Here is a 16,079-nt window from a genome sequence, read left to right on the forward strand (position 1 = left end):
CTCTATTTAGTGTGGATGTCACGTTAGGCCTTGTTTGGGATGTGACTTATTTTTTTACCTTCTTACCTCATATTAAGCACTTTTAGCAAAGTTACTCAAAACACATCAACAAACTTTACATCATGTTTGAAAATTACTCTTAAAAATAGTTTTTGAACTCAAAAACATGTTTGATAAACTTTTGACAAAAAAAAAAAACAGAATTTTTAGAATTTGTTTTCAAAATTGGTTGTTTTGTAAAAACAAATTTAGATACTTTCAGTTCATTTATTTTCGAAAAACATTCTCAAACATATTTTAATCATTTGTTTCTCATAAACTAAACGAGAAAGGGTCTTTGTTCTCCTACCTAAAACAAACTTCAATAAAGCCAAGATCTCGAGACCCATTAGGTTATGTTTGGATCTCGAAATGTTAAAGAATATAATTTTCTCATGTTTACCATTAATGATATATCAAATAAAATCAAATATGATTGAAACTTAGTTAGAATTTTATGTGTTTTAAAATTATTTAATTTTTATCTTATTGGTTCAAAATTGTGAAATGAATTTGAAATAATATATAAACATAATTTATTGCTTTTAAATCTAATTTTTATTTTTATTTTCTTGCATTTTTCTTCAATTTTATTGGGGCCAAACATAAATTTAGTAAAACTAATAAATATCTTCTAGTTTTAAATAAAAAATAAAATCAAACATAAGGAAAAAAAATTTCAAAACTAAAGACAATTTTGAAGGTGGAAAATGAACAAGATGATCATGAATGAGACCCTGGGCAATGATAGAAATAGAATGATTTGATTGCTTTAATGGAATCATTTAATACATTCGCGGACTCCAAGTGTGTCCCACATCGTGAATAATGAATGATAGACGGTTGGAAACCAGCCATTAAAAGGCTGGCTACAAACTTACAAATGCAAAATGAGCTGTGTGTATTCTAAAGCTAAAACCAATGGAAATGGCTGACCCTACTTTGACTACAAGCTGGCTGCTTTTCTTCACAAAGCCCTTCTACTCCCTCAAATTACCACTATTGCCTCTTTTCTCATGTGCTCTGCATCCTTTTTCTTTATTTTTTTAGGACCGTAACTTTTTATTTTTAACTTTAGTCCCTGAAGTCAATATTAATAATAAAATTTTTTTTATTAAATATGAAATAATTTTATGTAGGTATAAAATAACTAAAAATGCCTTAAATTTATTCTAAATAATAAATAAATTCTTACACCTTTTGAAAGGGCATCGACACGTCCGCTAAACTTTCAGTATGATGGGGTTCAAATGCAAATTTTTATTTTATCATAATTTATATATTTTCACAAAAGAAGAAGAGTTTTGGGTCAAAATGGCCCATTTTTTAAACTTAATGTTCAAAATGGGCACATTTTGAAACTATTGTTCAAAATGGCCTCTTTGATGCCACGTAGGCGCCACATCATTAAAAAATATTTTTTTTTCATCATTATAGTGAAAGCCGCAGTTGGGAAACGCGGCTTCATTTTTGCACTAAAGCTGCATTTGGCAAATGCGGCTTCATTTTTGCACTAAAGCTGCATTTGGCAAACGCGGCTTCATTTTTGCACTAAAGCCGCATTTGCCAAACGCGGCTTCATTTTTGCACTAAAGCCGCATTTGGCAAATGCGGCTTTAGTTAATTTTTATTTAAATTTAAAATTTAATTAAAAAATTATTAAATTACTTAATATACTTAAAAATAATAAATTATTTATATTTAAAAATATACTTAAATAATAAATTATTTATATTTAAACTTAAAAATCTAGTATTATTTCAACAAACATAAATTGATAAATAGAAGATATTATAAATGAATATTTGATTTATTAATAAATTAATAATCTTAAAATAATAAACTTATATAACATATAAATAATATATAAAATTGTATAATTTATTAATTTAAATTAATAAATTATACAATTTTATATATTATTTATATGTTATATAAGTTTATTATTTTAAGATTTATTAATAAAATTAATAAATTATACAATTTTATATATTATTTATATGTTATATAAGTTTATTATTTTAAGATTATTAATTTATTAATAAATCAAATATTCATTTATAATATCTTCTATTTATCAATTTATGTTTGTTGAAATAATACTAGATTTTTAAGTTTAAATATAAATAATTTATTATTTAAGTATATTTTTAAAATTTCAATCATAAATTGTGATTAATAGTTTTTAATTAAATTGAAAAGTAAAAAAAAAATATTATAATTGAAATATCAGTTATTAACTACTATACTATTATTTCGATAAAGATAAATTTATCATAATATAAATAAATTAATATCTTAAAATTTAACAAATTAAATATATTAAATTAATAAATTATACAATTTTATATATTATTTATATGTTATATAAGTTTATTATTTTAAGATTATTAATTTATTAATAAATCAAATATTCATTTATAATATCTTCTATTTATCAATTTATGTTTGTTGAAATAATACTAGATTTTTAAGTTTAAATATAAATAATTTATTATTTAAGTATATTTTTAAAATTTCAATCATAAATTGTGATTAATAGTTTTTAATTAAATTGAAAAGTAAAAAAAAAATATTATAATTGAAATATCAGTTATTAACTACTATACTATTATTTCGATAAAGATAAATTTATCATAATATAAATAAATTAATATCTTAAAATTTAACAAATTAAATATATTAAATTAATAAATTATACAATTTTATATATTATTTATATGTTATATAAGTTTATTATTTTAAGATTATTAATTTATTAATAAATCAAATATTCATTTATAATATCTTCTATTTATCAATTTATGTTTGTTGAAATAATACTAGATTTTTAAGTTTAAATATAAATAATTTATTATTTAAGTATATTTTTAAAATTTCAATCATAAATTGTGATTAATAGTTTTTAATTAAATTGGAAAGTAAAAAAAAAATATTATAATTGAAATATCAGTTATTAACTACTATACTATTATTTCGATAAAGATAAATTTATCATAATATAAATAAATTAATATCTTAAAATTTAACAAATTAAATATATTAAATTAATAAATTATACAATTTTATATATTATTTATATGTTATATAAGTTTATTATTTTAAGATTATTAATTTATTAATAAATCAAATATTCATTTATAATATCTTCTATTTATCAATTTATGTTTGTTGAAATAATACTAGATTTTTAAGTTTAAATATAAATAATTTATTATTTAAGTATATTTTTAAATATAAATAATTTATTATTTTTAAGTATATTAAGTAATTTAATAATTTTTTAATTAAATTTTAAATTTAAATAAAAATTAACTAAAGCCGCATTTGCCAAATGCGGCTTTAGTGCAAAAATGAAACCGCGTTTGGCAAATGCGGCTTTAGTGCAAAAATGAAGCCGCGTTTCCCAACTGCGGCTTTCATTATAATGACGAAAAAAAAATTTTTTTTAATGATGTGGTGCCTACGTGGCATCAAAGAGGCCATTTTGAACAATAGTTTCAAAATGTGCCCATTTTGAACATTAAGTTTCAAAAATAGGTCATTTTGACCCAAAACTCAAAGAAGAAGGACATAACGCCGTGACTAGGGTGGAATCTAGCATCATATCATGGAATATACTTTTTGTAGTTGAATTTAAGGTTACGTTAGGTGGTGAAGTTGTTCGACTTTATAAAATAACATTTAATGCCATAAAAAAATTCATTTTATTTAACATGTCATCCAAATCAATTAACAACTAAACTCTTTATGTAGGTATTTCCCTCATTTTTACATGTTTTATTATTACTATTATTATTTTTTATTATTTTATTATTTGAGATTTTTTTTTCTCTAGAAACATTATAAATTAAAATTTTAAACAAAAAAAAGTTTATTCTAGTATTAATTAGTTAAAAATAAATTCATATTTTTGATAATAAATAAATTAATAATAAATTTATATTTATTATATAATATTCATAATTGTTTAATATAATAGAGAATAAAATTTATTGTAAGAGTTTTTCAGATATAAAATATTTTACATATGATTATACTATGATATATAGTATAAAAATAAATAAATAAGTAAATATTTTATATCAAATAAATTAATCATAATTAAAATAATTATATATTATTATTTGTTATTTAATAAACAACCTTCAAACTTTTTGAATTGATAATTAATCAGAGAAAAAATAAATAAATAATAAAATAATAATAATAAAACATTTAAAATGAAAATATCTAAAGAAATGGAAATATCTATTCTAATTGTCAATTGATTTGAATGACATGTAAAGTAAAATGACATTTTTTTAAATAATTTAACAATTTATTAAAAAAATGCATATATTTTAAATTATATTTAAATAAATAAAGATAATATTAATTTAAAATTTTAGAGTTTTTTTTTCATATATTTTCATATAAGTGAATTAAATCTCATTTTTTCCTATAAAAAAATAATATGAATTTAGTTATATATAAATATTTTTATGATCACATTCGTGATTGTAGAAAAATACGGGGTCTTTTTCACAATTTCCCAAATAAAAAATCATCTCATTTAGGACTTTGTTTTCTCAGAAATGACTCCGGACCTCGATAATGTACATGAAAAAAAGAAAAACATCCTCTATAAAAGGCGACCATCCGGCTTAAGCTCTAAAACCCCTCAAGAGGTCACCGGAGAAGACAACCCCAGTGACGACGATGGAGTCAGTAGCTCGTTCCATACCCACCGTGGGCAGTGCCGGGGCAAATGGGCTTCAAGGCCGTGACCGGTGCGGGCAATTCCAAATGCCGCTGCACTACCCGAGATACACGCAGGCCGACTACGAGACCATGCCGGAGTGGAAGATCGATTGTTTGCTCGCGGAATACGGCCTCCCGGTCACCGGTGGTGTCGAGCAGAAGAGGAAGTTTGCCATGGGAGCTTTCCTGTGGCCCCGTTAGAATTTTATTTAAAATTTGGGGGCGGAACAGCTAAACCGAAAAATCAATGGAGCGTGTAGTGACACAGGCTTGGTTTTTGGTTATGGGGAGCTTGGAAGTAGCTAAAGTGGGCATGGAAGAAGCAAATTTTTAGTATGAGGGCTTTTGGATTAGTGCTAGTGGTGGTGGCCATACATAGTTTTTGTGTGTGATTTTTGTGATTTTGCCCTGTATTGAGCTCTTTTGATTTTAAGTAATGAACTATGGATCGATGGTACCAAGTTCTATGTTGAACTATTTCTCTTTTGGCTTCCTTCTAGATTTTCTTCAAAGCGGAATTTTTGACAAATTTATGACATTAAAAACAATTTATAAAAAAATTGAGAAAAAAAATTATAAAATATGGTAAATTTGGGCATGTAGATGATATTTCTAATGTGATTTTTTTAAAGCCAAATTGTTTCTTCAAAAACATATTTGGATCAAGGGTATAAATTTTCTATCCATAGATTTTTTTTTTTCTCTTTTTTAATTTTTGATAACGAGACAAAATTTGAGAGCAAGGGAAGAATATTACTAAGTGGATTGATTAGATCTATCCGTCAACTACTTTAAAAATGATATATTAAGGTTCTATTTAAATCATGAAAAATATGAACCAGACAAAATAAATAATATCGATGAAAAACATAAAATACGGATTTACATAATCTTTGTGTAAAAGTAAAAAACCAAAATTAAATTAAAAGATAAATGAGTTTTGACTCGTTAATATAAAAGTATATGGATAAAAATCTTAATTTTTTAAGAAATAATTATACGATTAATTAAAAATTATATATATTTCAAATTATTTTTAAATAAATGAAGATAATATTGATTTTAAAAAATTTAGGTTTGTTTTATATATATTTTCATATTAGTGAGTTAAAACTTACTTTTTTCATTAAATTGAAATAAATAATTTATTAAATTTAAATTTATTTTTTAAACTAAACTTATTTAATGTTTGATAAAATTTTGAGCACAGGAATAGAATGGTAGATTTTTAATATGATGGTATATTTTGAGTTCCATTGTTTCTTATGAATCACATTTTTTTTATAAATAAATTTATACTTTGATTTCAGATTTGCGTAATCAATGGTTAAATAAAAATCATTTAACCAAAAGAGAAAAAGAAAAAGAAAAAACCCACCTCCCTCCATTATCCAGGGTCTAGAACTACCCTAATCGGTGGACAGAGGAACCTTAAACCTTCATTGGGACACAGTAACCCCTCTCCCAAACACCGGCACAATTTGCCGGCACCAAAAATAAAATAAAATAAAACCTTTCTTCACTTCACAGTCTCCAGTATAAAAGCGTCCACGAGGGGGAGACCTTGTAATTTCCAGAATTCAATTTCTCGGGATTCTAATTTTTTCATTTTCCCTCTATTTTCAAAAAGGTCTCCGCGCGAGAGAAGAGAAAAAGATCTCGAAGTTTCTTGGACTGAAACCCTAACTTTCCCGAGAAAACAAGCAAATCATGCCGCGAGAAATCATCACTCTGCAAGTGGGACAATGCGGCAACCAGATCGGAATGGAGTTCTGGAAGCAGCTGTGTCTCGAGCACGGCATCAGCAAAGAAGGCATTCTAGAGGATTTCGCTACTCAGGTTCTGATTTCACCTTTTAGCCTCTGTTTAGTTGCTGAGAAAAGAGAAGGAAAGAAGATGGAATAGTGTTTTTGGATTGTACTTTTTGTCTGCAGTATGGTGAGGAAATGGGCGTTGGATATCTAAATTTTGAAATATGGTTTCTCTCACTGTTCTTCATTTTCTCGGCAACCGAAGAGAGCTCCTTTTTTTTTGGCTTAGATCTTTTCATTTTGACGAATTTCCTTCCCTAAACTGCTACAATTTCGAGACGATTATGAGTCTGAACTTGTATTATTGCTACGCCTACGCCAACTTTTCCCTTAGTTATTGTGCTATTGCTTGGTTAGACTTGTTGATTATATATATTGATAGGAAAGGGGATGCTAGCTTGATTGACAGTACTTACTGTGTTATGCTAATATATAGGCTACAATGTTACATTGGGTTCTAATATATAATTTTTGGTCGATGCAGTTCAAATATATTTCTGTGTACTTTTCTCGAATTTATTTTACTATAATTTTTTTTTTTTTGTTTGAAATCTGAACATTCAAAACAAAATGCTTTTCTGAGAGCTTTACTACTTGAAGTAAGCATCTCCACAAGAAAGAAAAAACAAGAAGAGGCTCATAGGATGATTTAAATTAGGCATCATGCTGGAGAGATTACAAATTGAATGATATTATTATTCTTTGTCCAGATTCCCCACCACGATTTGTGAGGCAGGGGCACTGTTGCAGTTAATTGAATTGTGGTGATCATTGTTTTTACAATGAAAGGAAAAATTGGCAGGCCATTTCAATTAGGACGAGTCTTCGGGATGTATAGCATTCCTCTTACAAATCATAAAAATAAAGTTCACTAAGAACTTTTACAACCTAATTGAGCTTGGTATCTAGAAGTATTTTGTCAGCATTACCTGTAATACTATTTATGAATGAATTCTTCATGTTTGTTGAAATTGAAATTCTGCAGGGTGGTGACAGGAAGGATGTGTTCTTCTATCAAGCTGATGATCAGCACTACATACCACGAGCTCTACTGATTGATTTGGAGCCGAGAGTAATTAATGGTATTCAAAACAGTGAATATCGAAACCTCTACAACCATGAGAACATATTTGTTTCAGATCACGGAGGGGGTGCAGGAAATAATTGGGCCAGTGGATATCATCAGGTCGGTTGCTCGGTTGTTTTATAGTTAGGTTTCTCTTGTAATAGCTTTATCCTGGGGTTAGCTTTGGTGATTGGTGATTAATGGCCATGTGAGGCTTACTCTATTAACGAAGCAATATTGACTGTTACATGTGATGCATGTTGCTAGACTGAAGGCTTTTTTTTCCAATCCATAGAAAATGTTTGAGTTTATCTCAAAATAAACTAAAAATATCCCATTGATAATGGCATAAACTTCTGGTTGTCACAGTTGAAAGATCCTGTCTAATACTTAGTTAAATAACATTGAGATGATTTTATTTATTTATTTATTGTTAATTTCTCTAGGCTGCATGGGCCTTTGTGTTCCTTGCATTTGTCCCCCGATCTGATTTTTAACCAGTTCCACTTTATTATACAGTTACCTGTTTACTATTAGGAAAATTTAACATACATGAGTGTGTAATTGCTGAGAATGAAATTTGGTTTAATGGCAGAAGTATTTATTCCTTTTGCTGATCAAAATTGTTATTTTATCTCAATAAACGACAACCCATCAAGGGTCTAATAGCCAGTGTTGTCAAAAGCAAAAGACGATATCAAGGCGATAAGACTCCTTTTAGCCTTAGGCGAAAGACGAAAAACAAGGTGATAACCTAACTATAGTAAGGCGATAAAAAATATACATATATTTACCTATTTGATATTCAACCAATATAAGTATTGTCTTCAACAATCAACACTATTAATTTTTCATTACTCACGATGTCTTATAAAATTAACAAAATAGTAATAATTTATTGAAAGTGTTAAATATTATACCCCATATTATAAAAAACATCATATTGTTTAAAGATATTCATCCTATCTAAATGTATATTCTAATTTTTCAAACATCTAAAAAGCAAAATAAAAAACAAAATAAGATATTGAACATTCTAGAGAAGCTTTAGGCATCATTATCATAGTCATTATTGAAATTAAAATTCTCATTGCTTCCATCAAGACTAGATTGATAACCCTCCATCTTATTATCTCTATGATTGATAATACAATATTTTATCTTATACTTTGTCTAATCCAATGTTAGATTGAATGAAATTATAATCTAAGTATGTTTAATCTTAATTCATGGTCAAAGGCGACCGCCTCTATGCCTTGTGCCTTATCCCAAGGTGATTGCCTAGGCGTTGCCTCTTTGAAGTCGCCTTGCCTAGGTCTTCAAAAGGCGACTTTTATCTACTCTGCTTGGCCTGATGGCCTAGGCGACCCAGGTGATCGCCTTTGATAACACTGCTAATAGCTAACTCATGGTCATGTTCAACTTGATTGATCTTGCCTTCATTCTCAGTCATGCAAGCATTTAGTAGTGCATCACTTGCAATTAATTATTAGGTCAGAAAACATGACTAAATATCGTAACGGTGAGTCCATTTGTTGACTTATGTGATTCTGTTATTAATGTCTATAAATGAGAAATATTTCCATTCTGTAGTATATTTGTGCTCCCTTGGTTATATTAGTGGTGATCTTAATTTCTGTTAGTGAAATAACATAAATTGTCCAACAAGTTGGCTAGTTTAGGATCAAATTTACAATTTTTTAATTTTTGAATCTCAATACAAGACATGAATGCAGGGGTGTGAATGCATATATGTGTGTGTTTGTTGTGTTTGGGGCTATTAGATCAATAATGTCCTCCAAAAAAAAAAAAAAGAACACAATAATATTATGATACTTAAACATATTCCATGGTATCATAGTAAGCCTTCTTGATCTTACTTTGTAAACTAGTAACAACTTCAAGCAATTGACTCACCCTACATCCATTTGAACTTTATCACAATTCTTTTCTGAGGCTTGTTGAAAAAATTGGCCTAATAATCTTTCTATTCTGTCACTTGCATGTTTGGGATGTGTCTCATCTGTGTTTTGACATGGTTGCTAATTTCTGATCAGGGAAAGGGTGTTGAAGAGGATATAATGGATATGATTGACAGAGAAGCTGATGGAAGTGATAGTCTTGAGGGTTTTGTTCTATGCCATTCAATAGCTGGAGGAACAGGCTCAGGTTTTCTTAACTCTCATTACCATCTTTGGCTGTTGAGGTGTTGAAAGTGTTTTTTCATTTGGTGATATTTCTTTATATCTTTCAGCATTTCATTTTCATTGTTTATATTTGCTTGATTTGTTATCCAATTGATTCAGCAACCTAAATTTAAATGCTAAAGTGGTCTCTGTAAGCTGGTCTTACTGATGAATTATACACAAGAACATCTACAACCTTGAAGATCCTTATAGTACATCAGTCAAAAAAGTTTGCTTCAATGACTGGAGATTTTCTAAAAGAGGGAATGCTCTCCTGATTTTTAATCTTTTCCATGGATCCTATATCAAAGTGTATATTTGCACTTTGTAGTTATTTGATAGCTTGTTCATGACTGTTTTAAATGCCTTCCTGCTAGAGTAGCTATCGAGTTACTGATATCAGGTTTCCTCCTGTACCAATAATCATCTGCTTTGTTGCAGGTATGGGTTCATATCTCTTGGAGACTCTGAATGATCGCTACAGCAAAAAACTTGTTCAGACATACAGTGTATTTCCTAACCAGATGGAGACAAGTGATGTTGTGGTCCAGCCATACAACTCACTTTTGACACTCAAGCGACTAACACTAAATGCTGATTGTGTTGTTGTTCTTGATAATACTGCACTTAATAGAATTGCTGTGGAGCGCCTTCACCTATCAAATCCTACCTTTGCTCAAACAAATTCTTTGGTTTCTACTGTAATGTCTGCAAGCACAACCACACTGCGGTATCCAGGATACATGAACAATGACCTAGTTGGCCTTCTTGCCTCTTTGATTCCGACACCTAGGTGCCATTTTCTAATGACAGGATATACACCACTCACAGTGGAGCGCCAGGTAAGATTCCAATTCGAAGTTTTCTTGTCCAATTAGTCTTGTCATTTCAGACCATAAAGACTGAGGACAGGGAACTCTTATGTATTTCATAGTTTTATTTGGAATTCAAGTTTCCCATCCAACCTGTTGGATCATCAGAAAATCCACAAAGAAACCTTTTCAGTTTAGCCACTGGTCTGATTTCTACCATACGGATGATTTTGGTAGTTCATTTTCTCGTAAAATTTGAATTTGGCATTTTAGATTTCCATTAGTAGAAGCAGATTAAAGCCTATCAAAAATTAGTAGAAGCAGATTAAAGCAAGCACATCTCTTTTTGGCAGGCTAATGTGATTCGTAAAACTACTGTACTAGACGTCATGAGAAGACTTCTGCAGGCAAGAGAGACTTTCTTTTTGCTTGTTCTGTCAAAGCACATCCAGTCTGCTTCTGACACTTATCTGTTTTGCAGACCAAGAATATTATGGTTTCCTCATATGCTCGTACAAAAGAAGCTAGTCAAGCAAAGTACATATCGATTCTAAATATAATTCAAGGAGAAGTGGACCCTACTCAGGTAATACTGATAGGTTCTTCAGTAGAACTTTTGAAAATATGTGTCACAATGATCCTTCTGAAAAGTGAAAGGGACCTTTGTTCCATAATACAATGCAAAAAGATGTGAACATATCAGAATATAGCTGTTGCTATAACAACAAATTATACTTCTAACACCAGTTTTAATAAGAGAGGAGAAACACTGTAGTGTGTTCATGGTTGAGCTTCCTTATTGTTTGCAACTGTTAGCAACAATATCTAGATATTAGATCCAAACTCATATATTTGCTATATGCAATATAAATAATATTGACTATAAAATCATAATGCACATTTTACAATTTGCAATATTGGCAATTTAGCATATCCGTGGTTTGATGTGTCCCTGTCCATGTATCTTTTTCCTTTTTCTTTGTCATTGGGACATTAATCTTGTTATTGATTGAGATGCCATTCATTTCAGTGAAGGTTTCTCTCTTGCTCAGAATTGTGAATTCTACTAGAGGTGCCACATTTGATACTTTTTATGATCTTCAAATCAGGTTCATGAAAGTTTGCAGAGAATACGTGAAAGAAAGCTTGTTAATTTTATTGAATGGGGACCTGCAAGCATTCAGGTTTTTCTCCATGCTAAAAGCATTTATTTATATCATTCAGTCCATTCTTCTATCTACTATTATGTGGAGTAAACATTATCTTTTGTGATTTCTGTTCTTTTGCAGGTTGCTCTATCTAGGAAGTCTCCCTATGTTCAAACTGCCCATAGGGTAAGGATTACTTAGTTTGCTATGCTTGTATTTGCTTTTTGTTCTTAAGAAATTTTTGGAGAATGTAAGCATTTCTATCTTCAGTTTGTAAGTTTCATTCTTCCAAATATAAAATGCGCATTTGTTTTAGAGTAATGCCATGATTATTGGAAGGTTAGTTGGAAAAAAGAATGAAAAGAAAATTATGTTTGTGCTTGCATTTTTTAGGTCAGTGGTCTTATGCTCGCTAGCCATACAAGTATCCGACACCTATTCAGCAAATGCCTGAGCCAGTACGAGAAGTTGAGAAAGAAGCAAGCCTTTCTTGACAACTATAGGAAGTTCCCAATGTTTGCTGTAAGTTTCCATCCTAACTACTATAATAGTTGCTTTTCAACTATCTTTTGCCAAATTTCTGCTATCCACCTATGTTATTCATTAATTCCATTTATTTCTACATCCATAGATGCAATGCTTGATCTGAAGTTATGAATTGTCATAAATAGAAAAATGGATTTATTCCAGTTAGCCAGCCCTAAACAGTTGGGAGTAATGGCTTTGTTGAGTTGAGCTGAGCAAAACTATTGTATTTCATTTTCCTCTTGGCAAATACTCAATTTTGATTTTCTTTTTCCAATTTTCATTTTCTCAACTACTGATGCTTTGGGAGGCTCAATTATTATGTTGTAAAAAATAATTTATATTAGTTGTTAATATAGGAACCGGTTACTTTATATGAATCATATACTTTTATCAGTGATGGGATTGATTTATAAATTGTGTGCATTTTTCTTTTTTGCCTTTGTCCATCTTTAAAATCATCAGATTTAAGGATGACCTTCTAGTTCATATGATCTTCAAGTTTTGTAGTCCTGAGATTCAAAGTCCTGCAATTTCTTTTTAGCTTTCTTCTCATGATCAATGTTCATAATAACCAAATTCAGATTAACATGCAGTTCTATTTCTATTGTTGCTCAGTGTAGGGCCATGTAGGAACATGCATTAGTTCTCACTAACATTCTGAATCTGCTGAAATGTAAAGTATCCTATCTTTTAGAGGGAAGAATAGCTTAAGGAAGGATTCAAAGGAACCTCCATGTAGATGAACTGCATGCATACATCCCTGTCAAAAGTTGCAAATGAAATATATCCAACTGGAAGAGAAGGAAATAAGTTTTGAATTGATGAATTGCTAAGCAACTGTTTTTGTCTCATTTTTCTTGAAGCTAAGATCTTTAGTAATGTTACTTTCGGCCAAACCCATTGACCTGCAGGAGCATGATTTACTGCTATAATGGATTCTGGCTGAAGATTGTGCAGCAACTAAAACCCCATTTATTTCTTCTTTTTCTTTCTCTATGACAATCAAGTGAGCTTGTTGTAGAAGGATTCTGGTTTCCATTCATTGCAACTGAAAACAATGAGTTGTTCTGGAACTGTTATATCAGAAAATATCACGGGATAATGCCAAGATATCCACATTTGAAGCTCATTAACCACATATATAACACTGTAATTTGTTTTTAAGCTCAGTTGAAACTAACTCTATTGTTAACTACATTTGTTATTATCCCTGGTGGAATACCTTTCTGATTAGGTGAAAAGTGAAAATCCTTGATAGATGGATTCCCTCTGGGTTGTGCTGGTTTATAGAGTGGTTGTTTTACATGAGTCTCATTTCAATGTGATGTGGGCAGGACAATGATCTTTCAGAATTTGATGAATCAAGAGACATTATTGAGAGTTTGGTTGATGAATACAAGGCATGCGAGTCCCCAGACTATATTAAATGGGGGATGGAGGTATAAGAACTTCTGGCCCTGATCTCACCCATCTTTTGTATAATTTAGATTGTAATGGTAAATTTTAATTTGTGCAGGATCCAGACCACATTCTAACAGGAGAAGGCAATGCTTCAGGGGCAGTGGATCCAAAGTTAGCAGTGTGAACCAAGTAAGCTACAGGGACCTGTTCCAAGGAAATTACTTGTGTGTGGTTTTTTTTTTTTTTTTTTTTTTATTCTTTCGTGCTTTCTTGTGAGCTAGGGTGGTGGGTGGTGTTGTCTCTTGAATCATTATTAAGTGGGAGCGCTGTTCTGGCTGTTTCTTCATTTCATAGCTGACTAACTGTTTAAATCCGTGGGAAAAACACCCCTTTTCGGAGCCTCTATTTCCCCCAAGAAGTGAAGTGTATAATGGTTCAAGCAAACACCAACTTGAGGTGGGGCCACACATCAACCTGTCTTGGTCTTTAATGATAAAAATGCCTCCTCATTGTTCTCATTAGCAATTACTTTTGTTTCCAGGATGTTAGTTCTTTATATTCTCACTTCCCAATGATTCTCTCTCTCTCTCTCTCTCTCTCTGTACTCTAGTGTCATGTTATTAGCTTTTGAAAACTTATTCTTCCTGTCTGCAGGAGGAAAGTGTCTTGCTTAACATTTTTCCTGTGGCAGGTTTTAGAGTGCTGCTAAAAGGGCTGAAGTGGGACTGTAAAGCGGATTTACCTTTATATTTGATTTCTTGGTGCCTTGTGGAACATGGAATGGTATGTAATGACATTTATCTTTGGGTGTTTCATTTTGTTAATCCCTTATATATTCACATATCCCAGAGAGAATGAATACTGAGTCTCACTTTATACATGAGCTTTCCCAGCTTTATTTTTATATGCTTTACTTCCGGATTCCATCAGTAACTAAAGTTTAATTATAGTACACCTGGAAGTCAGGGAATCCAGTCAACGCTCTTGGACCCTGGATTTCCTAGGTGTTAGGTAACTGATTTTCGTTAGGCAGAAGGTTCCTAACCTGGTATAAGAAAAAAGAAAGAAAAATCTGCTCTACATGTGGCTTAATTTCTTCAACATAGCATGAGATACTTGGTGTGGTCTTGTCTGAGACTCCCACTATAATTAGGACGGCCTTAGTCTAGCATGGTATAGCAGATAAGAGTAAAAAGAACAAGAAGGGACATAGCTCAATCAGTACCGGAAAAAGCCTAAATGTGCTGCTTGAATAATAAGAGTATCATGTGCCCCTTAGCATGTATGAGTGTTGAAGATCCTTCATTTCTTTGTAGAAATCTTAGCCTTTGCCGCTTCACTTCCGGGTTTCTTTTATTTGGTGTGCAACTTGGACATCTTTCTATTCTGTTCCTAATCAAAAAATGATAACGGATCAAGATATAAGCATGTGGCATGTCTCTCTGAGTGGGGTGGTTGCCTGTGTGATCCTCATAAGTCATCATGATGCTTGGGAAGTCATGGCATCCATGTGGGATGTTTCGTCTACATTTTAACACCATATGTAGTAAATGCTTTTGGAAGAGTTGTACATATGGTGCATATATACCTTTTGGAAGAGTTCCTCCATCCGAGTCCATGCATGAATCTCTTCAATTAGAGACGCGGAAAAAGCGGTCCTGAATGATCAAAAAGTCTAGATGATAACGTCTCACATGTGGCTGACGTGCAATATCTTCAAACTCATTTCAATTTGTCCTTTCCAGTAGCAATTAAACAGATAGGGGAGATGGGTGGTAATGCTGTAGGGGACAGCCTGAAATAGATTGAGAAAAATATGCGACCACCAAATTAAAGAATTGAGCATTTCAATCTTGGATAATTTGAGTGGGTGGATTCATATTTGTTATTCGATTCTGAGGTGGTTTAGCTACAAACTTAGGTTGTTTGTTTTTTTACTTAATTTTAAATAGAATTTTAATGCTTAATAGTGTTAAATATTAGGTTATTTGTTTTTGTAGTATTTTATTTTTATTAAGTATTAAAAATTAAAGAAAAACTAATATATTGTTTTTTCTATTTAAAAAAAACTATATATTTTGGCTTTTTTTATTTAGTAAAAAGGTTATAATAAATCATGAAAAAGTAGAAAAACAAACAACCTATATTTTGAAAATAAGTTGTTTTCAACAAAAAGTCAAAAAAATAAATACCATCTTAAATTTAAATTTTTAGTAATGATTTTCTCTTATGTTATTATTATTACTTTACAATTGGGAAGGTGGGTTTTTTGCAGCTCACTTGTGGATGGGCTTGGTTTGATTATGTCTTTATTGATAAGTTCTCTTGCTAATTGATTATCCCCA

The 16,079-nt window shown here is 30.5% G+C and overlaps 2 protein-coding genes across 3 annotated transcripts; both read left to right on the plus strand.

Annotated features, from left to right (window-relative positions):
* The first annotated feature begins 4,627 nt into the window (after positions 1 to 4,627).
* LOC100261908 (uncharacterized) lies at positions 4,628 to 5,256 on the plus strand. Its single transcript, XM_002280495.5, has one exon. The coding sequence runs from the start codon at positions 4,741 to 4,743 to the stop codon at positions 4,981 to 4,983; it is 243 nt and encodes an 80-aa protein (XP_002280531.1). The 5' UTR covers positions 4,628 to 4,740; the 3' UTR covers positions 4,984 to 5,256.
* Positions 5,257 to 6,147: 891 nt separating this feature from the next.
* LOC100267092 (tubulin gamma-1 chain-like) lies at positions 6,148 to 14,638 on the plus strand. Of its 2 annotated transcripts, XR_787811.3 has the most exons (13): positions 6,204 to 6,621; positions 7,579 to 7,779; positions 9,717 to 9,828; positions 10,287 to 10,687; positions 11,011 to 11,064; positions 11,139 to 11,243; positions 11,767 to 11,841; positions 11,947 to 11,991; positions 12,199 to 12,327; positions 13,668 to 13,772; positions 13,850 to 13,923; positions 14,016 to 14,190; positions 14,426 to 14,638. XR_787811.3 is itself a non-coding variant. In XM_010663580.3 (12 exons), the coding sequence occupies exons 1-11, from the start codon at positions 6,493 to 6,495 to the stop codon at positions 13,916 to 13,918; spliced, it is 1,425 nt and encodes a 474-aa protein (XP_010661882.1). In that variant the 5' UTR covers positions 6,148 to 6,492; the 3' UTR covers positions 13,919 to 13,923; positions 14,426 to 14,638. The 2 variants fall into 2 exon arrangements, 1 of the variants encoding a protein (XP_010661882.1); XM_010663580.3 differs by lacking the exon at positions 14,016 to 14,190 and having other exon boundaries at positions 6,148 to 6,621.
* Positions 14,639 to 16,079: the final 1,441 nt, after the last annotated feature.

This window comes from Vitis vinifera, chromosome 15 (genome assembly GCF_030704535.1).
Source record: "Vitis vinifera cultivar Pinot Noir 40024 chromosome 15, ASM3070453v1".
NCBI lineage: Eukaryota > Viridiplantae > Streptophyta > Magnoliopsida > Vitales > Vitaceae > Vitis > Vitis vinifera.

Excerpts from the sequence above, each read along its gene's own strand:
- LOC100267092 (XM_010663580.3), top strand. The coding sequence starts at position 6,493 with ATGCCGCGAGAAATCATCACTCTGCAAGTGGGACAATGCGGCAACCAG. Across the intron at positions 11,244-11,766 it reads GAGAAGTGGACCCTACTCAG|GTTCATGAAAGTTTGCAGAG; the intron begins GTAATACTGATA and ends TCTTCAAATCAG. Across the intron at positions 12,328-13,667 it reads GGAAGTTCCCAATGTTTGCT|GACAATGATCTTTCAGAATT; the intron begins GTAAGTTTCCAT and ends TGATGTGGGCAG.
- LOC100261908 (XM_002280495.5), top strand. The coding sequence starts at position 4,741 with ATGGAGTCAGTAGCTCGTTCCATACCCACCGTGGGCAGTGCCGGGGCA.